This window comes from Phyllobates terribilis, unplaced genomic scaffold (assembly GCF_046119375.1).
Source record: "Phyllobates terribilis strain yellow unplaced genomic scaffold, ASM4611937v1 Scaffold_14__1_contigs__length_39327217, whole genome shotgun sequence".
In the NCBI taxonomy this organism is placed as follows: domain Eukaryota; kingdom Metazoa; phylum Chordata; class Amphibia; order Anura; family Dendrobatidae; genus Phyllobates; species Phyllobates terribilis.
The window spans coordinates 18,750,715-18,776,727 of NW_027362774.1; the positions used below are offsets into that span (position 1 = coordinate 18,750,715).

Genomic DNA, 26,013 nt, shown 5'->3' on the forward strand with positions numbered 1-26,013 from the left:
AAATACAGAAAAATCTTTAAATGAGAAGGTGTGTCCAAACTTTTGGTCTGTACTGTATATATATATATATATATATATATAGAGAGAACGCCCCACAAGACCCTCCATATATAGAGAATCCCCCGTGAGACCCGCCGTATCCCGGGAACGCTCCACGAGACCCGCCATATCCCAGGAACGCCCCACGAGACCCGCCATATACCGAGAATCCCACACGAGACCCTCCGTATACAGGGAACACTCCACAAGACCCTATGTATACTGGGAACGCCCCACAAGACCCTCCATATATAGAGAATCCCCCGCGAGACCCGCCGTATCCTGGGAACGCCCCACGAGACCCGCCGTATCCTGGGAACGCAAGACCCCCTAGTTTGGAGATGCCCTCACCGTCCTCTATACTATTTGCCGGTTCCCAGTCTTGGGCCTTATTCACACATCAGTATTTTCTGCCACTACCCGGATGGCTCCAGATCACGGACCAGGTGGGATCTTCCCATTATTCCCATTCTAGTTCTTCTCTGTCTGTTCCTCTCCTGGTTTTGACTTGCAAACACTTATGCAAAACACTGACCAAATACTGACGTGTGAACGAGGCCTGAAGTCTCCCCTCTGCGGCTTGTCTCCGGCTGTGCCGGTAATTCCGTGCGATTCCATCACCTGTCGGCGCTCGGTGTAATGCCGGATTCCGCCAGCAGGGGGCCCTCCTCCTCCTCTCCATCTCTCGGTTGCATCACGGATAATAGTGATTCCTCGTGACGTCGGTAAGAAGCGGAGATAAAACCGGAGCGGCGGGAGAGGAGGCAGCAGAGGGCGAGCGGCGGTGAGGAGGCGAGTACAGGGACCCCCGGGAGCCGGCATCCAGGAAGAGCCACGTGGAGGAAGGACCCACTCACGTGGAACCAGCACCCGGCCACGGAGAGCGCCACACCCGGCCACTGAGGGGTGCAGCATCCACAGAGAGGGTCCTGAGGCTGCGGCTCCAGCACTGAGGAGACCAGACACCTGCGGGGGGACCGCAGCCAGTGAGCGGACATGTCGGCCGGCAGCCTGAAGCGCCGGCAGTCGGGCTCCTCGGGGCCACCGGAGGAGGAAGCCAGTGAGAAGATGCTCCGGGAGAATGGCGCCGCGGCTCCGGGCGAGGAGGCGGTGGAGCTGAAGCGCTCCATCACTCTGGTCAACGGTGTGGCCATCATCGTGGGCACCATCATCGGCTCCGGCATCTTTGTGACCCCAACCGGCGTGCTGCGGGAGGCGGGCTCCCCCGGGCTGTCGCTCTTGGTATGGGCCGTGTGCGGCCTCTTCTCCATCGTGGGCGCTTTGTGCTATGCAGAGCTGGGCACGACCATCTCCAAGTCCGGGGGGGACTATGCCTATGTGCTGGAGGTGTACGGGCCGCTGCCCGCCTTCCTGAAGCTCTGGGTGGAGCTGCTCATCATCCGCCCGTCCTCACAGTACATCGTGGCCCTGGTGTTCGCCACCTACCTGCTGAAGCCCATCTTCCCCACCTGCCCGGTGCCCGACGACGCCGCCAAGCTGGTGGCCTGCCTGTGTGTCTGTGAGTACGGGGGTCCATGAGGATAGACACAATGTGAGGGGACTGGGACTGACACAGCGGGGCTCATAGGACCGTATCCACCTCGTAAATACAATGGGACGGGACCGGGACTGACACAACGGGGCACATAGGACCGTATCCACCTCGTAGATACAATGGGACGGGACTGGGACTGACACAGCGGGACACATAGGACCGTATCCACCTCATAAATACAATGGGACGGGACTGGGACTGACACAGCGGGACACATAGGACCGTATCCACCTCATAGATACAATGGGACGGGACTGGGACTGACACAGCGGGACACATAGGACCGTATCCACCTCAGATACAATGGGACGGGACCGGGACTGACACAGCGGGGCTCATAGGACCGTATCCACCTCGTAGATACAATGTGAGGGGACTGGGACTGACACAGCGGGACACATAGGACCGTATCCACCTCATAGATACAATGGGACGGGACTGGGACTGACACAGCGGGACACATAGGACCGTATCCACCTCATAAATACAATGGGACGGGACTGGGACTGACACAGCGGGACACATAGGACCGTATCCACCTCAGATACAATGGGACGGGACCGGGACTGACACAGCGGGGCTCATAGGACCGTATCCACCTCATAGATACAATGGGGCGGGACACATAGGACCGTATCCACCTCATAGATACAATGGGACGGGACCGGGACTGACACAGCGGGACACATAGGACCGTATCCACCTCATAGATACAATGGGGCGGGACACATAGGACCGTATCCACCTCATAGATACAATGGGACGGGACCGGGACTGACACAGCGGGACACATAGGACCGTATCCACCTCATAGATACAATGGGACGGGACTGGGACCGACACGACGGGGCACATAGGACCGTATCCACCTCATAGATACAATGGGACGGGACTGGGACCGACACGACGGGGCACATAGGACCGTATCCACCTCATAGATACAATGGGATGGGACTGGGACCGACACGACGGGGCACATAGGACCGTATCCACCTCATAGATACAATGGGACGGGACCGGGACTGACACAGCGGGACACATAGGACCGTATCCACCTCATAGATGGGGACCGACAGACACAATGTGACGGGGCTGGTGTCCACCACCTTATAGATACAATGTAACATCTAGGACTTTGCAATATTCCATGAGCCCCGGACCACCCAACCAAAAACCACACATTCATCTGTCAAAACTGATCCTGAGGGTCTTGTATTAGATTGTTATGAGGCCGCTATCATCATGGTGAAACCTCTGTGGTTCCTCAGGTTAAAAGGTGCGGCGCCATGTGCCATCCACCACCGCAGGGGGGGTGATCCGGTGCCCCCCATGCTGCAAGAGTGAGCCCCCCTAGAATCCAGACCACATCACCCCACAATCACAGCAACAATGGCGGCCCCAAAAAGTGAACACACTAGAAACCCCCCCCCCCTCACCTCCCACATGTTCAGACCCTCCTGCAGTCTCCTGTTAATTTGAGAATGATGTAAGATTTTTGGATTGGATAAACCCAGCTCGCTGCCACGGACGAGAAGAATTGTGGAAGAAGGGACTAAAATCCAATCATTAATCTGAAGATGGGAACATCGATGCGTTTCATGTCATCCCGGGAGCAGAGAGCACCAGAAACGCGTCAATGTTCCCATCTCTGGATTCATGATGTGCTGATAGTTTAACCCTGTACAAATTAGATTTTATTCCATTGTGCTCGGCTTCTTCTACCATATGCTGATCGTCTGTGGCAGTGGAGGGACTGGGCATCTGCAGGAAGCCTTTCTTTTTAAGGAGGGTCCACCTGTTTTTTGTTGTCTGAACGCAGTCTGAGAACATGTGTAAGATGAGGGTTTTTTTTTTTTTTTTTTTTTTTAAGTGTCCTTTTACTTTTTTTGGTGCTCTGTGGCGGCCATTGTTGCTGTGCTTTTGGGGTGGTGTGACCTGGAGTCATGGGGGGCTGTGGGGCATTTGGTCGTGCTCCCTGATTGTGGTCACATTGCGCTGCACCTTTTAGGCTAAGAACCCACTGGGAAGTTCGCAGTAACGTGGCAGCGGCTAAATCCAGTCTGCTCAGAAGTTTACACTGAGAATCTCAGGTTCAGTTTTATACCTTTTTCACCTGGCGACATTAGAACAATGTGTGATTTTTGGATGTGCGGTCCAGAACTTTCTATACAACTATGGTATGTAACGTATAGGACTGTGTATTCCTCCCGTAGACGCAATGTAATGTATAGGACTGTCTACGCCTCCCGTAGATACGATGTAATGTATAGGACTGTCTACGCCTCCCGTAGATACAATGTGACGTATAGGACCGTCTACGCCTCCCGTAGATACGATGTGACGTATAGGACCGTCTATGCCTCCCGTAGATACGATGTGACGTATAGGACCGTCTACGCCTCCCGTAGATACGATGTAATGTATAGGACCGTCTATGCCTCCCGTAGATACGATGTAACGTATAGGACCGTCTACGCCTCCCGTAGATACGATGTAATGTATAGGACCGTCTATGCCTCCCGTAGATACGATGTAATGTATAGGACCGTCTACGCCTCCCGTAGATACGATGTAATGTATAGGACCGTCTACGCCTCCCGTAGATAGAATGTGACGTATAGGACCGTCTACGCCTCCCGTAGATGCAATGTTAAAGGGATGTTCCTGTATGATCTCATTGCCCGGCTTCCTTTTAGCCCAGTTGCACATACAGGACGCTCACACTGCGGCTCCCGCGGCCTCGCTGCATAGTTTGCATCATATCCCGGCTGGTTACTCCAGCACGTGGCGGCTGAGGCGCCGCCCTCCATTCATTCATTCCCCATAGTCCCTGTGTTACATCATCCACCACACGGCAGTCGCACAAACCGGCTGCGGCCGGGAGCAGGGGCCTCCGCTTATATACAGTACATTACACCTGATGTCACCCCGTTTCCTGTGTTTTTTTTTTTTTTTTTTTTTTTTTTAAAGGCTTTAAAATGGGGCTGAGGTCAGAAATAAAAACAAATACAAATTTTCTCCCCGGCCGCTCATCCCCAGCTTTCCAGCCGGCGTGCATTATTAATGTCAGGACACAGGAGAACATTTCCACTGGTCATAATATGCCTTAAAGGGCAAGGCCACCCTGAAGGCATATGGGACAGCAATTAACCCTCTAAAAACTAAGCCCTGTTCAGTCTTCTGATATTTCATTGTGATATGTAAAATAGTGGCGTTTTTAAAAGCGTCTCAGAGCCCCCCTATATACTGTCATATAACAGTGTAAGGCAGTCACAAGACTGTTTGGATAAACATCCCCTTTAAAGGGATACTCGGACCCTTAAAGGAGATGGTGTCGGCCACCTGCTGAGCCTGAAATCCCATTCAGTAATTATACTGGGCCCCATCCACAGGCTGCGCAGCTCCATACAATTACTGTAGCCCCTTTTTATAAAGGTGGTGAGGGTCCTGACAGTCACAGATCAGGAAGTGATGGCACAACATCAAGCCCAGACCCGACGTCTGCGGTGCCCAGAGCCCCCGCTGTGGACCCCATAGACGCCATATGCCGGAGTTATAATAATCCCTATGTAAACAGATGACTCCTGTGCACATGCTCAGTGCGACTCTCGGTGGCTGCGTACAGTAAACGGGGTGGGATTGTTGAACATTATTGTAAGCTTCAGTGAAGAACAAGTTCTGCCGGGAGCCCGAGGGCGAAATGTCAGATAATCGAGGCGGCCGAGACTCTTTTGTGACAGACTGTAGGAATAGGGGGCGTCTCAGGGAGGGGGCGCCGAGAACAAAATATCTGTATCTAGAGAGAAGAATAAAAACGGCAATTTTCATGCAAAAAATGGGTGCAAATCCCCAATGGACATGTGTAGTTCCGCACGTGAAGGGTTAACATCTGGCACCGCAGCGTTTCCTGACAACCTGCGTGTTCAGGTTTCCTTGTGACAAAGGCTTCGCCTGCGTCATCTGTCGCTGCTCCTCGAGGTTTGTGCCCAATCTGGAATATTCCTAGGAAGGAGAATGTCAGCGGGCCTGAAGCTGCGTCTGCCGCACGGGGCGGCCATATTGAATTCTGCGCCAATAATCACATTTCTAGTTGTATCGAAATCCTAGATTTAAAGAAACCGGAACATCAAAAGGTTCCATGATAGAATCCAGTTCCCATTTTCCCAGAGGTTGGAGTGTGGGATGTTCGGGGCCCTTCGTCCTATTCACATGTGGACACTGCCCGAAACGGGGGACCAAGCCCCCCAGTTCTCCAGATTTATAGCGGTCTACTATGGAGGCTGGGCCCCTTTAATGCGTATTTGCCGCTTGTCATTTCTCTTCCACACCACAGAATGTCTGGTACATTGTGATTCTTGGACAGGAATGTTGGTATTTCCCGGGATGTCACCTTTCATAGCATTTTTACAAAAGTCCCTAGAGGTGTTTTTCATGTGTCGAGGGGGGGGGGGGGATCTTATATCGCCTCATCCATGTTGCTAAAATCCATTTGATATATTGTGTTTCTGTAACTTTTCCTCCCTGCTTGCTGTCAATGAATGGAAACAGTTAATGCCTCTATGCCTCCCTACACATCTGAGGCTAAGTGCCCACCTTGCAGAAATGCTGCATATTTTTTCCGCTTCTCCCTGGCAGGAAAAACGCATGCGTTTTTCCTGCCAGGTAGAAGCGTTTGTCAAGCATTTCTGCATGAAGGTTATCAAGCGCTTTTCCAAGCGATTTTAGCATCACTTGGAAAGTGCTTCACAACTTGGTCACACTATATAAATCCATGCAACCGGCATATATAGAGTGACCAAGTTAATAGTTAAAAAAAAGAATGAAAAAATGGTAAAAAAAAAAACCCATTATACTCGCCTTCTGATGGCCCCCGGTCTTGTCTCCTGTGCGTCCGGTCTCTTGTATGGCTCGCGGTGGTGTAAAAGGACCTTCCATGATGTCATTAAGTCGCGCGATCGCCGACGTCAGCGGTGGCGTGACCCGTCGCATGACTAAATGACATTATGGAAGGTCCTTTTACACCATTGCGAGCTGCCGGGGAACCAGGATGCATCGCTATGGAGACCGGGGGCCGTCGGAAGGTGAGTATAATGTATATTTTTTTTATTTTAAATTCTTTCTTTTTTTTTACAGGTACTATGAGGCTATGTGCCCACGATGCAGAAATGAAGCAGAAAATTTCTGCATCTCCCTGGCAGAAAAAACGCATGCAGATTGTGCATGCGTTTTTCCTGCAGAATACATGCGGATTCACATGCGTTTCCGCATGCCGATTGACAAGCGCTTTCCAGGCAATAGCATCACTTGGAAAGTGCTTGACAACTAGGTCACACTGTATAAATCCATGCAAACAGCATGGATTTATACAGTGTGAACCGTAAAAATTAAAACAAATAAAGCTATACTCACCCCCGAGGCCCCGGCGTGGCTGCAGCGCTCGTCCCTGTCTGGTTCCTGGATGCCGGCATATCGCGGCACTGGACTGCCTTTATTTATGCCTAAAATAGTTTTTTTGGGGGGTCATGCATATTTTTTTTGGCAGAACATACGACTTTGTGCTCTAAAAAGCCGTAAAAAATATATATATTTTTGTGCAAAATTTATGAACCATCTTTGCCATTTTGAAGAATTTGGCACAAAGATTGGCTTAAAGGAAAAAAATGGCAACTGATGAATTGGCCCAAAGTCTTTAGTTGTAGAAGTTTCCATGATGCATTTTGTTTAGGTGAAGCCAGAAGAGCCTCCGGTCGCCTTCGCTCTCAGTCCCGCGTTCTCTTGCCGCGTGTTCAGGACACGGCGCTGTCCAGGGACTGTCAGATAAAGGCGTCCTTATTAGCCACTGAGTCAGGCGCGGGGCGAGTGAGGCATTCCTCGTCTTCTAAACTCAGATAAAAGTCACATTCCAGAACCTGCGGCTCCTCCGTATTTACACAAGGAGCGGAGTATAAGATCCCGGATACAGGATCTGGTAATGAGCCGGAGCACAAACCCCTGCGACATCTGGATATGTCAGCGCGTACTACCCCGTGAAGGGGATATCGGCCAGAAATATGACTACAGAGCAGTCACTGGCCCCCACACTCGACTATGGGAGATATAGGACCTCCCATTCTTGGGATCAGTCCCGATTTCCAGGAAGGGTGTTATTATACTGTAGCTGGCATAAAAATTTCCCAAATATGACAAATTAAGCAGAAGATGGAGTATCATTTGTTTAGGAAACTGGATTTCCCCTTTCAGATGAGCACGCTCCTCCCCCCCTCGTTTAGGCCCCTCCCTTCTGTCTTTGCAGCAGTTTCTCCTCACTTACTGTTTTCTTATTCTTTTCTATATTAGAATTATGTCATTCCTGCTAAATTTATACATGACAAACCAATCTGAACAAGCAGAGCTGCAGTGTAAAGCATGGAGGAACTGCAGCCTTAACTGGATTTCCGGATACTTGGATAATGCAACTAAGCTGGGATCAACAATCCAAAAAGAAGACTGCTGGAGCCCAATTTCTAAAATGGGTGGAGGAGGGGGGGGGACTGATGTATAATTTCTTTAAATACTTTGGAATATCCGAGTTGATCATGTTCTCGCAGGATAGGACAGAGCTCAGTGCTTTGCACCCATCGTGCAGTGCGTAATGGGTGTTGTGGCTGCTGGGGTGCTGTCTGACTTTCCCATTGTGCACAGGTTCGTTTTGCGCTACCATGGGGAAGTTGCTGAGCGCCCCTCACTAATTGCTGGCAGGATAAAGCTCCATACCTTCCAGATAATACAATGGGACCTTTGTCCTGATCCCATTGAACACGTCGGCCCCACGGCGTAGCATGGCGGCGGCAGAAAACTGGAGGCCTTGTGCTGAAGAGCGGCGTTATTAGCAGCTCCTCCAAGAGCCGAGGCTGATCAGGGGATTTCAGGGCATCTGATGCCAGGGACTTGTGGTGTGAGGGGGGGGGGGGTGGGGGGCGACGGCCATACAATGAATCAAACATTTTTTTTTATGTGAGCTGATTAACAAAGTCTCTGGCAGGTCCAGCAATAGAAACAGGCGGTAATCCGGCAAGACTAACTATTTCATTGCCGTGGGACATAATTGTACGGATTTTAGCAGAAAGTTCGGACCTCCCAGGTGCTGGCTATGATCACCATTTAGTCTCTGGTCATCCCCTCCCGCACGCGTTGTATACTGCAGGTTATGGGATGTCCTATTTTGTATGTACACTTGTACTTATGAAAGATCAGGCAGCATCATCAATCTATACATGACTTTTCCGGATCTATTTTACAGGAACACACGTAATATTGCATCAGTGATACATTGTTTTCAGTCCGGCCCCGCAGCGTAATGTTACCCAATGACTTCCTGTTCCCGAGATGTTTCCACCACGTGTAAGATAAGTACAATTCTGATGATGATTGTCGTCTTCTTCCTTCTGTATTTCAGTGCTGCTGACTGCGATCAACTGCTACAGTGTAAAAGCAGCTACGAGGGTGCAAGATGCATTCGCTGCTGCAAAGCTGCTCGCCCTGTGTCTGATAATCATCCTGGGATTCATACAGCTGGGCAGAGGTGAGCAGGTTGTTTAAAGGGGCATTATACTCGCCCCATATTCACACCAATTAATTACTTTATTACACTGTGTACGTACATTACTGATCCGGAGTTACATCCTGTATTATACTCCAGAGCTGCACTCGCTATTCTGCTGGTGCAGTCACTGTGTACATACATTACATTACTGATCCTGAGTTACATCCTGTATTATACCCCAGAGCTGCACTCACTATTCTGCTGGTGCAGTCACTGTGTACATACATTACTGATCCTGAGTTACATCCTGTATTATACTCCAGAGCTGCACTCACTATTCTGCTGGTGCAGTCACTGTATACATACATTACATTACTGATCCTGAGTTACATCCTGTATTATACCCCAGAGCTGCACTCACTATTCTGCTGGTGCAGTCACTGTGTACATACATTACTGATCCTGAGTTACATCCTGTATTATACTCCAGAGCTGCACTCACTATTCTGCTGGTGCAGTCACTGTATACATACATTACATTACTGATCCTGAGTTACATCCTGTATTATACTCCAGAGCTGCACTCACTATTCTGCTGGTGCAGTCACTGTATACATACATTACATTACTGATCCTGAGTTACCTCCTGTATTATACCCCAGAGCTGCACTCACTATTCTGCTGGTGCAGTCACTGTGTACATACATTACATTACTGATCCTGAGTTACATCCTGTATTATACTCCAGAGCTGCACTCACTATTCTGAATTCTCCACAAGCATGCTGACTGTTTCTAGTAGACAGCAGGTCTGGGCTATAATATAGGTCGTCACCACTCAAATGATGTCTGGAAGTACCGGAAATATGATGGCTATTAGCTTGTGAGTTTTATCGCTGTGATTAGTTTTGCAGGAATTATAAATGATTTGCGCGGCTGTCGGGGAGCACGTGTCTCGTCTCCCCCCTTCGCGTTACAACGTCACATTCCCGCCGGCAGCTTTCACAAGAGTAGAACTTCTGGGCTGGAATTAATATGATAAGACCGCTGCTTGCCTCATCAGAAAATCTCACCCTAAGAGGATTACCTCCAAATCCCACTTGTTTTGCAGGGCTTTGTACCTAAAGCAACCTGTCTTCTGTCTGCCCGGGTGTTGTACCCGCTGCTTAAACTCAGACTGAATGTTTATCTAATTAGTCAGAGCTCAGCGTCCTGTCACCAGGAGAAAAGCCACAATACAAATTATGGTCTGTCCCTTTATACTGAACCCAACACATGGGCTGGGGTTTAGGAGGGGCGTGACATGGAACTTGTCAGATACTTTGTATCACTTGTCTTCTGCTAAGTGGGAAAAATAGATTTCAAAATTGGCGCAACATAAAAGAAGAATTTGGCGGAATCGAGAAAAAAAAGCTTTAAAGCGGCACCTATAAGTGCACAGGCTCCTCTTACTTGATGGTACCGATATTTGGGGGGGCATGGTGAAGACCTCCTCGCACAGGACTCCTCCTGTCTGGGAAGTGCAGAACTGGGTCATGTAGCTGGAGAGCTCGTTTCAGGACTCGTACATTTGAATTACAAACCCGAAAGGGGCAGAAACTTTAGGATATTTGCATTTTAGAGCTGGGAAAGGAGACCACAGAAACCGGTTTATATAGGAGATTAGATGGCAAACGGCCAAGGACTTCCTGACTGGAGTGCAGCGCCGACACCGGTATAATGAGGGAGAGGCGATAAATAAAATCTGATTAATAAACCTGGAAGAGACTGGTGACTGCTGTCCGTCCTCTTCTGCTGGCTGCTGTGACAACCAGTCTTTTTTTTGTGACGTTCTCAGGCAGCACTCCCCTATCTGGGCTAAAGTCATAGACTTGTTAAGAGAAGTCACTGGGGAGGACGGAAGTATTTATCAGTCTATTGCGGCTTTATTAATCAGATTTTTCTGATGTCACATTTCTGTAGCGAATCTATGGATAATACCTGGATTTAGTAGTAGCCAATGACATGATCTCCTAATATCTATAGGGAGGGGATGCCAAGTATGTTCACGCATGCTGGGAGTTAGTTGTGACTGAGGAGCAATAGGAAAACGAATCGCAGCTCTGAATATTGTAGTTGTGCAATAGGACTCCCCAAATTAATGATCCCTGTCCATGTAAAAGCTGGGGGTGGCTAGTGACCCCTCAGTATGGTGCCCTTATTGAAATGTCTGTTCTCCATGGTACGTGTTGGCGGCTCGGCACATTGTGAGGACGGGAACTCTGCTCAGCTAGAGGGGAAAAATAAGGAACCAAAATGGCAGAGGACGTCTGCGTGACGGGGAGTAAGACGCTGAGGAAGCCGCGTGGCCCTTTATCCAACGTGCCGTCTGGTGGTATCTGCACCCTCCACTCCGCAGTATGGAAGTGACTGTTGTACAGTCATGTGCCGACATCTTATCTGCTGCACACATGTTATAGCAGAATCCCATGTTATAGAGATGTTTTATCCATAGCCAGGACCTCCCCGTGCTCCGCATGTAGCAGTTATTCTCATGACCTAATATCATGTGTGTGCGTGTTGGGGCTGGTGTATGAGCCGGGTATTTAGTGCTAGCAGAGGTCATTCCCAAGACTTGTGCAAATAAGACGTTCTGAAACCGTCTTAAGAAAGAAGTGTCCGCAACAGCTGATCACCGCGCAGCTACCACCTCTGTAATAGGAGCCCCCGGGGTAACAAGTCCGTCCGTGACACTTATTCCTCCTGAATCTCCACCCCCCCCCCCCATCACCTGAGAGTGATAATATTTAGATGTGTGCAGCAACTCAGCCACGAAGTGAAGACCCCGTAATGTTACAGAGCGGGGAGCAGAGGGCAGAAAAGTCACCACCGCTCTGCAGACCCCATAACTGCAGAGTCAAGACCTCCTCTAGTATAACATCAGTGCAAATACTACGCCCCCGCCGGGAGCTTCATGGCCGAGCAGCTGCATGCAGCCGTACATCACCAAGCACAATGCCAAGCGTCAGATGGAGTGGTGTAAAGCCGCCATCACTGAACTCTGGAGGAGACGTGTTCTGTTCAGTGACGGATCGCACTTCTGTCTGCGTCTGATGGAGTCTGATTCCAGGAGGACGTTGCCCCCTGAATGCACTGTACCCTCTGTACAGAAGGTGGAGGAGGATAATGCTCTGGGTTGTTATCAGGGGTCGGCATTGGGCCCTCAGCGCCACTGATTGGAAATCTTAATCTTCAGCACAAGATATTGTGGGCAATTGTAGCTTCAGCTTTGTGGGGACAGTTTGGGGGAAGACCTTTATCTGCTCTCCATGACTCTGCCCAGTGCACAAGCTCCATACAGACATCGTCGGGAGGACATGAGGGGCCGCACAGAGCCCAGACCCCAGCCCCATCCTACACCTATAATGGAGATTGTGAGCTCCCCGCTACCCCCCCCCCTTCACATCAGGGTCTGATCTCGCTGTATAAATGGGCAAATATTCCCACAGGCTCCTCCAAAACCTTCCCAGAGGAGCGGAGCCGTTATATCTGCAGAGGGGCGACTCAGTATTAATGTCTATGGATGTGGATGGAGGACAGGGAAGCCCCTTTTGTCCCCATATTGTACAATTTACTGGCACTTCAATCATACAGATCCCTGTGTGACCCTCGTTCTTGCTTGTAGATGATATTTTGCCTTTGGGGCCATAGGACACATGTGACCGGTCATGCAGTGGATTGGGCTGGGACGCTGCACGCAGTTTGCCAATCGGCCGGTCAGCTGCTCTACACCCAGTACTGGGGCTGTGCTCGGTGCCCACCGTCCGGGGTCTTACATAAGCATCATGTAATGTTGAGGGTGTGATATATGGTACAGCAGAGCTGTGTGTGCAGATATTGGGGGAGCGCGAGCCTCATGGGTTTATGCTTATTTTTTACTTTCCTTAGGGAGAGATTTCTCATACAGCAGTATATAGGACTGTGAGACTTGGCATCTATATACAGCACTGAACATAACATAGGACTGTAGGGACTAGGGGTATATACGGCGGTGAACGGAATATAGGACTGTGGGGACTAGGGGTATATACGGCGGTGAACGGAATATAGGACTGTGGGGACTAGGGGTATATACGGCGGTGCACGGAATGTAGGACTGTGGGGAATAGGGGTATATACGGCAGTGCACGGAATGCAGGACTAGGGGTATATACGGCGGTGAACGGAATATAGGACTGTAGGGACTAGGGGTATATACGGCGGTGCACGGAATGTAGGACTGTGGGGACATGGGGTATATATGGCGGTGCACGGAATGCAGGACTAGGGGTATATACGGCGGTGCACGGAATATAGGACTGTGGGGACTAGGGGTATATACGGCGGTGCACGGAATGCAGGACTAGGGGTATATACGGCGGTGAACGGAATATAGGACTGTGGGGACTAGGGGTATATACGGCAGTGCACGGAATACAGGACTAGGGGTATATACGGCGGTGAACGGAATATAGGACTGTGAGGACTAGGGGTATATATGGCGGTGCACGGAATGTAGGACTGTGGGGACTAGGGGTATATATGGCGGTGCACGGAATGTAGGACTGTGGGGACATGGGGTATATATGGCGGTGCACGGAATGCAGGACTAGGGGTATATACGGCGGTGCACGGAATATAGGACTGTGGGGACTAGGGGTATATATGGCGGTGCACGGAATGTAGGACTGTGGGGACATGGGGTATATACGGCAGTGCACGGAATGCAGGACTAGGGGTATATACGGCGGTGCACGGAATATAGGACTGTGGGGACTAGGGGTATATACGGCGGTGCACGGAATGCAGGACTAGGGGTATATACGGCGGTGAACGGAATATAGGACTGTGGGGACTAGGGGTATATACGGCAGTGCACGGAATGCAGGACTAGGGGTATATACGGCGGTGCACGGAATATAGGACTGTGGGGACTAGGGGTATATACGGCGGTGCACGGAATGTAGGACTGTGGGGACTAGGGGTATATATGGCGGTGCACGGAATGCAGGACTAGGGGTATATATGGCGGTGCACGGAATGCAGGACTAGGGGTATATACGGCGGTGCACTGAATATAGGACTGTGGGGACTAGGGGTATATACGGCGGTGCACGGAATGTAGGACTGTGGGGACTAGGGGTATATACGGCGGTGCACGGAATGCAGGACTAGGGGTATACGGCGGTGAACGGAATATAGGACTGTGGGGACTAGGGGTATATACGGCGGTGCACGGAATGTAGGACTGTGGGGACTAGGGGTATATATGGCGGTGCACGGAATGTAGGACTGTGGGGACATGGGGTATATATGGCGGTGCACGGAATGCAGGACTAGGGGTATATACGGCGGTGCACGGAATATAGGACTGTGGGGACTAGGGGTATATACGGCGGTGCACGGAATGTAGGACTGTGGGGACTAGGGGTATATACGGCGGTGCACGGAATGCAGGACTAGGGGTATACGGCGGTGAATGGAATATAGGACTGTGGGGACTAGGTATATACGGCGGTGCACGGAATGTAGGACTGTGGGGACTAGGGGTATATATGGCGGTGCACGGAATGCAGGACTAGGGGTATATATGGCGGTGCACGGAATGCAGGACTAGGGGTATATACGGCGGTGCACTGAATATAGGACTGTGGGGACTAGGGGTATATACGGCGGTGCACGGAATGTAGGACTGTGGGGACTAGGGGTATATACGGCGGTGCACGGAATGCAGGACTAGGGGTATACGGCGGTGAACGGAATATAGGACTGTGGGGACTAGGGGTATATACGGCGGTGCACGGAATGTAGGACTGTGGGGACTAGGGGTATATATGGCGGTGCACGGAATGCAGGACTAGGGGTATATATGGCGGTGCACGGAATGCAGGACTAGGGGTATATATGGCGGTGCACGGAATGCAGGACTAGGGGTATATACGGCGGTGCACTGAATGTAGGACTGTGGGGACTAGGGGTATATACGGCAGTGCACGGAATGCAGATTTTTCCTTAATATTTTCTTTCGTTGCTTCTAGGAGACATCAGTAATCTGGACCCAGAACATGCCTTTGATAACACTAGTCAGGATGTTGGCAAATGGGTCCTGGCGTTATACAGCGGGCTGTTCGCTTATGGAGGATGGTAAGTAGACTGTTACTACAGCAGCGAGACTATAATGATCTGATTATATCAATGATTGATTCATTGCTGACTGTTTCTTTTTATTCTCCCTGCAGGAATTACTTGAACTTTGTCACAGAAGAAATGATAGAACCGTACAAGTAAGTGACACACACACACACGGCTCTCACCCCGGCCCGGACCCCCTTGCTCTTGAAGACAGATTTAGGCTTTGGCTACACAATGACAAGTGTCTCATTGCTACATCGCTTCTAATGATTTCTGATGGTGAAACATTGTGACTTCTGAGTTGCAAATGTTTCCGGACATGTTGGATCCTCTACCGCTGGTCACACACGAAAGCTTGCCATAGGCTTTGATGCAAGTCACGTGCGATTTTGTTTTTCGTCCCGTCCCGTCCCGTCCCCCCCCCCCCAAGCAAAATCACAGCTCAAGAATAATCTTGCAGCAGGAATCACCAACCAGTTGCACTTTTTTTTTTCGCTCTTCTTCTCTTTGTGAAGCCGCAGCTTAAAGAACTGATTTGTGTTTGCAGGAACCTACCTCGCGCCATCATCATTTCTCTGCCCATCGTCACCTTGGTTTATGTCCTCACCAACCTGGCGTATTTCACGACTCTTTCTACGGAGCAGATGTTGACCTCGGAGGCCGTGGCCGTGGTACGTGACTGCGATTGCTAAGTATTATGAGATCAGACGTACAAATTTTATGTAAAATATAGGACTGTGATACTTTGCAGCAGAAACTACATTAACAAGACAAGTCTTGCTAGGATTTACACTCTTATTTTCCCTGACTGGTTACCCCCCCCTCCCGTGGATACAGGGGCTTGTAGTTACAGCTGATTGTACGTTGCTACAATGTCTCTTTCCTCTATTACAGGATCACTTTTTTTTTTTCCTTTAAATTTTTTTTTCTCTCTTTACCCCCAGGATTTTGGGAACTATCACTTGGGAGTCATGGCCTGGATCATTCCCGTCTTTGTGGGATTGTCTTGCTTCGGCTCTGTGAACGGGTCTCTGTTTACATCTTCCAGGTAATTCATTTTTCTAAAGATGAAACCCAAAGTCACTGCGGATCTACAATAAATTGAAACATTGATGTAATGTGACATGAAGAGATCACATTCTGTCAAATCAAAGCGACCGACCTGATTATCAAAGCTCTGAAAATAGATATATCTATCCGGACCGTGCCGGACTGGAGGAGAATTTATCGTGAACTACTTGACTTTTTTTTTAAATGTTGCCATTCACAAGTCTGCATTAATCCATATTTGCACAGCTCAGATTACACCCGCTTTTTAACCCCTTCATGTCTTGCGCTGTGCATGGAGCGGCCCTCACGGGGTGAGCTCGCCCCGTACTTTGCAGGTGATGGCTGTGTGTTACAGCCAGGACCTGCTCTTAACAGTCGCAGGTGGAGAGGGTCAAGCTCTGACAGTGGCGCGTCATTTTATGTGCCCAACAGCGCGCCCGTGACGTGATCGTGGATTGCTATGTCAGCCAGAGGTTTTCTGAAGGCCCCCATGCCGGTCCTTAATGAGCTCCTTTGAAACCCTGCCTGTGGCCGGGCTTCAAAGGAGACTATGCTATATAACGTATTGCTGTATATAGTGAAAATCATGATCGATCAGACAATCACAAGTTCAAGTCCCCTAAGGGGACTTATATATTTTTATTTTATTTTTTTTAAGTTCAAATCACCCCTCTTTTCCTCCATTAAAAATAGAGGTCTAAATATATATATATATATATATATATATATATATATATATATATATATATATATATATATATATATATATATATATATATATATATATATATATATATGGTTTTTTTTGTTGCCCGGTGCAATTTCACAAAAAATGCTGTAACAAGCGATCAAAGTGGTATCAATAAAAACATCATCTCACCCTGAGAAAAATAAGCCATCACACGGCTTCAACAGAAAAATTAAAAACGTTACAGGGTCTCGGGGAAAATGGCGACACAGTTTGTGTGCAAACTTCTGTTTTTTTTTTTTTGGTTTTTGTTTTTTTCTCCACTAAAAAACTTGACGTGTTTGGTATCACCGTAATCGTACTGATCAGCAGCAGGGCTGTGGAGTCGGTAGGCCAAACCTCTGACTCCACAACTTTAAACATAGTGGGAGTGGTGCAAAATGGCAAAAAAAATGCAGGTGGAAAAGCCGTGATACATTCTACTGTATTTATTGCCCACCGCAGATTGTTCTTTGTTGGAGCCAGAGAAGGACATCTCCCCTCCCTCCTGTCCATGATCCACCCCAGGCTGCTCACCCCAATGCCATCGCTCATCTTCACGGTACGTTCCTTCTGCATTTACCACTTTGCATTTGTTGGACTTTTTCTTTCTTTAAGCAAGGAATCGGTCCTGGAGATGGAGATCACAAAGGCTTCTCTGCTTTCATGTTATGAAACGTTCTGCTGCGATCTGAGTTCAGATTTCTCTTCCTCACCCTTCTCATTACTGTTACATTGTATCCAGTGTGAGCCAAACATCCTGCACTTCAGACTGATACAAAATCTCTCTATAGTCCCGATCTTAGCAACAATGTATTTGGCTTGCAGATGATCGTCTACACTGGATACAATTGTAACAAACCCTCAGCCGTGAGGAGGGTTAGATTGGTGCAGGTTTACAGTATCAGTCTGTGTTCCCATTTGCTGACAGCAAGCAGAGATCTTGCAGATGGTGAAACCCAATCTGTTAGAAAGTTACAGAACTTTTCATTATAAGTCGGGGTACAGATTTGGGTCTGATGATATTTGGGGGTGTTCGCACTGTTCTTCTGATGGGATACATGGAGGATTAGGCCGATGTGCACATTGCGTCCTCGGCTCTGGGCAGTCAGCTGCTGAACATATGATCTCCCTGTTTATTTGGCAGATATTGCAAGAGAGGGATCTGTCTGCCCAAAAATCAAAGAACTGGAATTATAAGTCTGAGTCCTTCTGTGTCCGGTAACAGATGCTTGTCCACAATCACAAACGGCCCCAGCTTTCCACAGACCCTGAGCAGCACATAACCCTGCATTATTATTACTCCCTCTCCCTCTGTTGTGTACGTGTCAGTCCTCACTGCAGCGCGGGAATTCTATTCATCCTTTGTTTATAGCACCAGTATACTAGGTAACTAGTAATAAGATTTGAAGGATCCTGGTCCACCGTCCACATCAATACCCCCTAGGCGCCCTGGAATAGAGAATTCGAGTGTGGGTCAAGGAAGTTCACAGTTTCGGCTGCAATAAAGTACTGACAAGTGCGCCGGACCAAAAATCTGCAAATCTTATTCCTCAGCCCTAATCTTTATCCTCCCTGCTTCATCGTGCCCCTCTTTCTCCCCACAGTGCGCCATGACGCTGCTCTACGCCTTCTCCAACGACATCTTCTCCGTCATCAATTTCTTCAGCTTCTTTAACTGGCTGTGTGTGGCGATGGCGATCATCGGGATGATGTGGCTCCGATACAAGAAGCCAGAACTGGAGCGACCCATCAAGGTAAGGAACCGTAGACCCGGGACAACTTAAAGGGGCAGAAGTAATATATAAAATAGGAGTTGTCCTAACTGGCAGGATGGCATATCAAAAAGTTCTGCTGCGTCCACCAGGATGTCTGGAAATTCTGAATATGATGATTCTACCGTATTACCGCCATATAGACTATAATTATACAATTAAGATACTTTGCGCACAATTTGGCCAATTCGGGTGTCCTTATAGCTACAACAAGGCGACCTTTCTTTGATAGGATTCTGTTCAGTTCAGGGTCCCATCAAAGAGAGGTCGCCTTGTCGTAGCTGATGGGACCCTCAAATTGGCCAGTTTGTGTGCTAAGAACCTCAATTTTAGAATTTGTCTATATGGCGGTATTATGGTACAATAGTCACTTGTTCAATGTTTGCATACACCAGCACTTAAGGAAACAAAAATTCAATTTGACAGCACCCAATCGGTGATGACTTGTTTTCATTACTGAGGGTTAAACCAATGGGATCCCCTGCTGGTTTAAAGACCGGCGGCCTAAAATGCCTTGGACAGTGCTCCATTCATATTCTGAGACTGACAGAGATGGTTGAGTGCAATACCAGGATATCTCTAAAAGTCCCATAGGAAAGGTGCCAACATGGCCAACACTTCATTCTACAGGGTCTTCAGAGCCTGGGTCTCTGGGGTCTCAGCATGTTATGACCTGTACAGGAAAATTTCCAATTGGTCGATTTGGCAAAGTGCATGAGATCCCGGGTCATGGCTTTTGGATTAAATCCGCTGCCTGTACTTACATGTAGCATTCGTTAAGTAGGTGCAATTACCAGTCACTCCCTTTAAGCTAATACCAGGCTGCCTGTCTGGCAGTCAGCGACTAGCGGGGGGAAGGGGGTGCGCGGCCTGTAGGGACCTGAGCGCTTGTGTACAATTAAGTCTATAAAAGATGAAGTGAAGCCATTAAATCACGTTAAACCTCAGGAATTCAGCATCTTCCTGCAGACAATACTGTGGCCGGGAGGCAGGTTTTATATCCACGGCTTGGGTAATGCAGCCGCCTCTGCGGGGTAACGGAGCGGTGACCGTACCAGATCCTTCCATTAACCACAATGGTGAGAAGTGGCGCACATGACGCCCGCCGGCTGCAGTGACCTGTAAACCTGGTATCTGCATCAGAAAGTTGATTAACCCCCTTCTACTCCTGAAGACCTCCCCGAAAAGGCAAACACAAACACGCAGGGTTTCGGCTTCTAAGTTTGCAAAACTTTTGCAACTTTCCAATAAACTTTGTTTTTTGTTTTTTCAATATCTCTGCTTGCTGTGACTCGACGCAAATCGATATATTTTACATTTTCGGGTCATTCTCCTTACAGGGGGGTTTGCTAAAATTGTATCCAGTGTAGACGATCCTCTGTGATCTACATAACCTGATACATTGCAACGAAAGTGGTGGGAAATTGACATACTTAAAGCCTGAATCATCAGGTGCAGTTTTTTTTTAAAGTCTCTTCTTCTTTTTCAATTACTGATATTGTTTGTTTTTTTTTTATCTTGCCAGATTCTTAAAAATGACAGTTTTGCGCAAAATCAAAAATACTTTTGTTTTATGTTCAACCATTTTTGCACTTTTTTTTTTTTTTTTTATTTTAACAGCAAAAGGGCGAATGACCCGGAACAATGTAACGATGGCAGAAAAAAATATTTAATTGCGCCGGTTGGAAAAAATGAACAAAAATGCAATAATGAGTCCGGCCCAAATTCCATTAGAAAGTTTCCAGATTCATTATGCATCGACGAAGCAGAATGCAGGCTGTGCACACGGGGGGCTGCGGTGGAGCCTCGTCCGCGCTGCGTCGCTTTGTTATTGGGCTGCTCCCCGCGTGCTATATATAGGATATCACTAATGACTTTGTTATGGGCATTGCACCTGTTGGCTGCAGGAGCGATGCCAGATCACCAGGTCGTCTCTGCTGTTCTAGTAATAACAACAAGATATTTATGGAATTGTTATATAGCGATTCCCTAATATAATCTTTTAATACAATGGTGAAATGTAATACCAAATGGCCAGAGAACAGTGAGGCCACTGAGGGTGACGTGTCCCCTGAGGGCGCAAACCGGTACAATGGCATCTATAAAAAGTTTCCACCACTTTGGTCTGAACACACCGGACTCGCTGCGCTACTTTGATCTCAGCTGGATCCAGTTTGAGTCGACTTTTCCTGCCGTCCCGTGTTAATGTTATGAATTAGTTCAGACGGGTGCGGGGGTTAGTTCTGAATACGGCTCCCTTTCTGCACTTTTTTTTTTTTTTTTTTCTTTCTGTTGCTCATTGTTCTAAAATTTCCTGAAGAAATTCACCTGCTGAGGACAGAGGCTGTTCACACACAGCATGAAGCCTGAAAATACTGATCAGGAAAGACCGGAATAGAACAGCGGCCCAAACATGCATTAGTTATCCTGTATTATACAGAGTTACATCCTGTATTATACTCCAGAGCTGCACTCGCTATTCTGCTGGTGCAGTCACTGTGTACATACATTACATTACTGATCCTGAGTTACATCATGTATTATACTCCAGAGCTGCACTCACTATTCTGCTGGTGCACTCACTGTGTACATACATTACATTACTGATCCTGAGTTACATCCTGTATTATACTCCAGAGCTGCACTCACTATTCTGCTGGTGCAGTCACTGTGTACATACATTACATTACTGATCCTGAGTTACATACTGTATTATACTCCAGAGCTGCACTCACTATTCTGCTGGTGCAGTCAGAGTATATTGCAGGCTGTTTGTAGATTCTTTCTGTATATATGATATGGTGGTGATCAGAGGTGACATCTGGGCGTTTCCTGACTTTTCTCGCCCTGTATCACACCCCGGGTGTAAGTCTCGTGATCAGACATAATCTTAACTCGTTGTCTTTTCTTCCCATTGTAGCTGAATCTCTCACTCCCCATCTTCTTCATCCTCGCCTGTGTCTTCCTCATCGTTGTGTCCTTTTACATGACCCCTGTTGAATGTGGGATCGGTTTTGTCATCATATTATCGGGGGTCCCCGTTTACTATTTTGGGGTCTGGTGGCAGAACAAGCCTAACTGGGTACAGAAGTCTATACGTAAGTATCCCGTTCTGTATTGTAAGACTGCAATATCTTGTGTTGGATTCTTCATGACTTTTCTTTCTTGAGATCTCTGCTTGCTGTCAGTGAGTGGCAGCAGCATTCTTTAGGCTGAAAACCCCAACATACATGCTAAACTTCTCTGATACTTTGTAGCAAACGACAGGAAAGATTTGTGAGGAGGGAGAAACGTTATGTATCAGTCTGCAGTCAGGCTGTGTAGAGAAGTCTAGGCTCTGTACTTCTGTAACAAACCCTCAGCTGTGAGATTTTTTTATTTTTTTTCCACCCCCGGATATCAAGTAAAATGTTACCATATACTGACAACAGTCAGAGGCACCGAGTGTATTAGAAACCCGCAGAACCAGACAATAAATCGCTCCGTCTTTACATCTTTCCGGCGCCTTCAGACTAATGAATTCTTTTATTTCCTGTAGATTCCTCAACGGTCTTGTTACAGAAAATGATGGAGGTCGTCCCTCAAGAATCATAGACCCCCACAATGTCCGGTCTCTGCGATCACGCACAAAGAAAACGGTAGTACTTAAAGGAGCGGATAAATATTACTCTCAATTGCAAACAGAACCATCAACCCAGACTCTTACTGGGGCCGAGATTCCCCCCCCCAATACAGGCTCGATACCCCTCCTTCTATCCCACCTCCATGGTATATGCAGCTTCTTATCCAACATAACCCTTTGACCTCTGACCTTGCCAGTATTGGGGGAGTCATCCGTTTTTATTTTATTTTTTTTTCCATTTTTTATAAATAAAACTTGGTTACCTCATAAGGAAGAAGGTCGCGAAGGGCCCCCCCCAAAAAAGTCCAAAAAAACTTTTGTCTACTCTCCTGCAGACTTTTCTGGCTCATACCATGGACTTACTGGACCAGAACCACTGACCAGGCCGACGGAAATCTACATTTGTTTCCTTCACAACCAGAACTGATTATTAATATATACATTTTTTTTTTTTTTTTTTATATATACTGTTACCGTGCTGCCTGGTGGACGGACGCCCCGTACACAGGACGGGCAGCCTCTAGCGCCACTCACTGGCTGCAGTCTGGACTGTGCTCTCCACTGATACAAAGTTACAAGTATATTCATTTTTTTTTTTTTTTTTTTTTCTAAAGTTTATAGATTTTGTTGCAAAGAGAATTACAATCTCTGTAGTTATAGCACTTAATGTCCGGCGTCGCTGCGACTGTCCTCATATGGATTGCATTATGGAGGGGCTGGAACTGCCCGGAGCCCAGGCCCAAAATCCACATCCCTGGCACTTTGCAGAACTTGCTGTATCGGTTTTGCCTGGAGTGTTACCTTTAATGATATGAAGAACTTTCCCAAGAATATTGTAAAGTTCCTCTAATCTTCCAATTTACGATGGACTTCCCCTTTAAGTGACACATTCAGGTTTACCATAATGTTTGCAGTCCCCCCATATGCAGGTGGTCAGCAGCCCCCCGACATGCAGTACAGTCTTGTGTTTAGAGTTTTACTTTATATTTTTATTGTTTAGATACTAATTTAAATTTATTTACTTTTAGAAAATATTTAATTTATTCCTGTAGAGATTATAATGTGTTTCTACTCTTCTATATTATATACCATTGACTATGCAGGTGTTTAAAAGGGTCCACCTCTGGACGCACAATGTTCAGGACTTTTGCAAAGTCTTTAGTTCATGATCTCTCGTACTCCGCTCACATCCAGAGCTGCATTTACAGTTCTGTTGGATTTTTTTTTTTTTTTTTTTTTTGGGACTCTGACCAGTGCTTGTAAAAAGTATGCTCAGCTGTGGTGCATTGTGGGAGATGTAATTTTTACAAAATCCCAGAATGCAGTAGTGTCACTGCAGCTCTGGCTGTGAATGCAGTAGCAGATATTTGCAGTGGCACCAACCTTAACGTGCCCCCCCCCCCCCCCTGGGTTGGCAGAACGTGGCGCTGGTGGGCGCAGGCTCTTTCACCATCACAACACTCCAGGTTCTTGTATTCCGCACACTTGACTTTTATAACTTGAATTAACCCATTGTAGGAGTTTCCTAGTGACGTCCCGTGTCCAGGGCAAGAGTTTTCTGTTTTGTTCACGTTGTCTTATTTTATCGGACAGTTTACTTCTTGTTAATAACATATTAATTCTCCTGTTTATTTTTTGGGCTTTGTCATTTTGTTTTTTTTTTAGCTCATTGTATCATTTAAAGGGCCAGTGACCTGTATTTCTGTAACCGCTTCCTTCCCATAGTCTGATGTCTGACCAGCCGCTGCTCGGTGTCTTTATGGTATTTTTGGATAGTTTTTATATCAGTTGTACCCAGCGAATATTGATTGTCGTGTACGCGGTGGATGGAGACATTTTCTGCTACTTTATCTTAAGTGATAGATGAGGATGTAGATCATTGTATGATTAGCTGGAAATGATCAACAAGCTGCTGTTGACAGATCTGATATTTTTCTTGGGGAATCTTTTTTTTGTATCACTATGAGGGTATCGGGTATTTCACATGTTACTGAGCCACCGCAGATGCACTCAGAAGCTGCAACAAGATTTGTCATCAGCAGCTAGCCTGCATGTTGATGTTTTCCAGACAGAAGTAAAAAATGACAGCAATGAAGGTATAAAGTATTGCACGAAGATGGGAAAGTAGTTTTTTATTCTTAGCGAATGTTAGTAACAAATGAAGCTAAACCCCCACCCCGTGCAGTGGCCGTGTGACGTCACCCCCTCACCCCGTTCAGTGGACGTGTGACGTCACCTATCGCCGTGTGATGTCACTCCCACCCCGTGCAGTGGCCGTGTGACGTCACCTATCGCCGTGTGATGTCACCCCCTCACCCCGTTCAGTGGCCGTGTGACGTCACCTATCGCCGTGTGATGTCACTCCCACCCCGTGCAGTGGCCGTGTGACGTCACCTATCGCCGTGTGATGTCACTCCCACCCCGTGCAGTGGCCGTGTGACGTCACTTCTACCCTTTTGCAGACCCATAGACCTATGATATTTTGTTTTGTTTTTTTTTTTCTTTTTTACCCTATTATGTGCCAATGACCGTTCATGTTGTGACATATCACAATGCCCACGACGACGGCGGACACTGCCGCTGACCTGTCTCCGCTATCACTGGCTGTAACCTGCGATTTTTGTCTTATTAATGTATTTAGCGGATTAGAGGGAGGAGCTTAACGATATATTAGATCTGTATGGTCAGCCTCTTTTGCTCCGCCTACAACTTTTCCTAATACCGCCCCTGCGGAGTTGTGTATCTAGAATAATAATATAGATGACATTTCACATGATACAATTGACCAGTCCTTTTTTATAAAGTGTTCTTTAAATTAAAAGGGGTGCCAGTCATGCAATTCCCCTTGTAACCCTTCCCACATTTTGATACAATTGGGGTATTCCTGCCGTTTTTATCCCATTTCGGGACCATTCTCTTTTTTTTTTTTTTTTTTTTTTTTTTTTTTTTGTTACATTTCCATTTGTGGCTTTTTACGCTTTTCTTTGTATCGTTCTGCCCATTAGAGGTGAAGTCCTGGCGCTCGTGTTTTTACTTTGTACCTGGATTTAACGGTATTAGTATTTTTATTTTGTAGGGTTCAATCATGTTCGAGGCCTTTGCAGTATTTTCGTTAGAGCTGGGCGTAGAGTTACATTGATATATATTTTTTTTTTTTATGTTTTTTTTATTTTTCTGTTCCCTTGAATAAAGTTGACCACTAGAACGAATTCCTGTAATGTCCGTGTCTTGTATCTGGGTAAAAGTTTTTTATTTTTCTTCATGTGGTAGAGATTATATTGCACCTGGAAGACGTTCTGGGCCAACAACCACCATGGAAATGCAAGAAGAGACGGGGCGGCGGGGGCATCTCCTCACTGTGCACAAGATGGAAGGGGCCTAAAACTTTATATTGTTTAAAACAAAAAAAAAACTGTTCATATATCTAAAAGTTTTCATTGTTTGGGGGGGGAAAGGGGGTGTCTGAGTGCTGAAACAAAGGGAGGTGCATTAGCTGAAGACTCCATGAAATGCAATTTTCTAGTCTTAAATTGCTTGAAATGTTGCAACGTTTTAACACAATTACTATTTACAA

The 26,013-nt window shown here is 47.3% G+C and overlaps 1 protein-coding gene across 1 annotated transcript; it reads left to right on the forward strand.

Annotated features, from left to right (window-relative positions):
* The first annotated feature begins 704 nt into the window (after positions 1-704).
* SLC7A5 (solute carrier family 7 member 5) lies at positions 705-25,810 on the forward strand. The gene is made up of 10 exons (XM_073659722.1): positions 705-1,558; positions 9,030-9,155; positions 15,172-15,277; positions 15,373-15,417; positions 15,813-15,936; positions 16,210-16,313; positions 17,508-17,604; positions 18,650-18,799; positions 21,738-21,915; positions 22,356-25,810. Exons 1-10 carry the CDS (start codon positions 1,036-1,038, stop codon positions 22,409-22,411), a joined length of 1,509 nt encoding a protein of 502 aa, XP_073515823.1. The 5' UTR covers positions 705-1,035; the 3' UTR covers positions 22,412-25,810.
* The last annotated feature ends 203 nt before the right edge of the window (positions 25,811-26,013 follow it).

Bases quoted from the DNA above. Each gene is read 5' to 3' on its own strand.
- SLC7A5 (XM_073659722.1), top strand. From the start codon at position 1,036: ATGTCGGCCGGCAGCCTGAAGCGCCGGCAGTCGGGCTCCTCGGGGCCA. The intron at 15,278-15,372 runs GTAAGTAGACTG...TTCTCCCTGCAG, and splicing joins CTGTTCGCTTATGGAGGATG to GAATTACTTGAACTTTGTCA. The intron at 17,605-18,649 runs GTACGTTCCTTC...TTCTCCCCACAG, and splicing joins TGCCATCGCTCATCTTCACG to TGCGCCATGACGCTGCTCTA.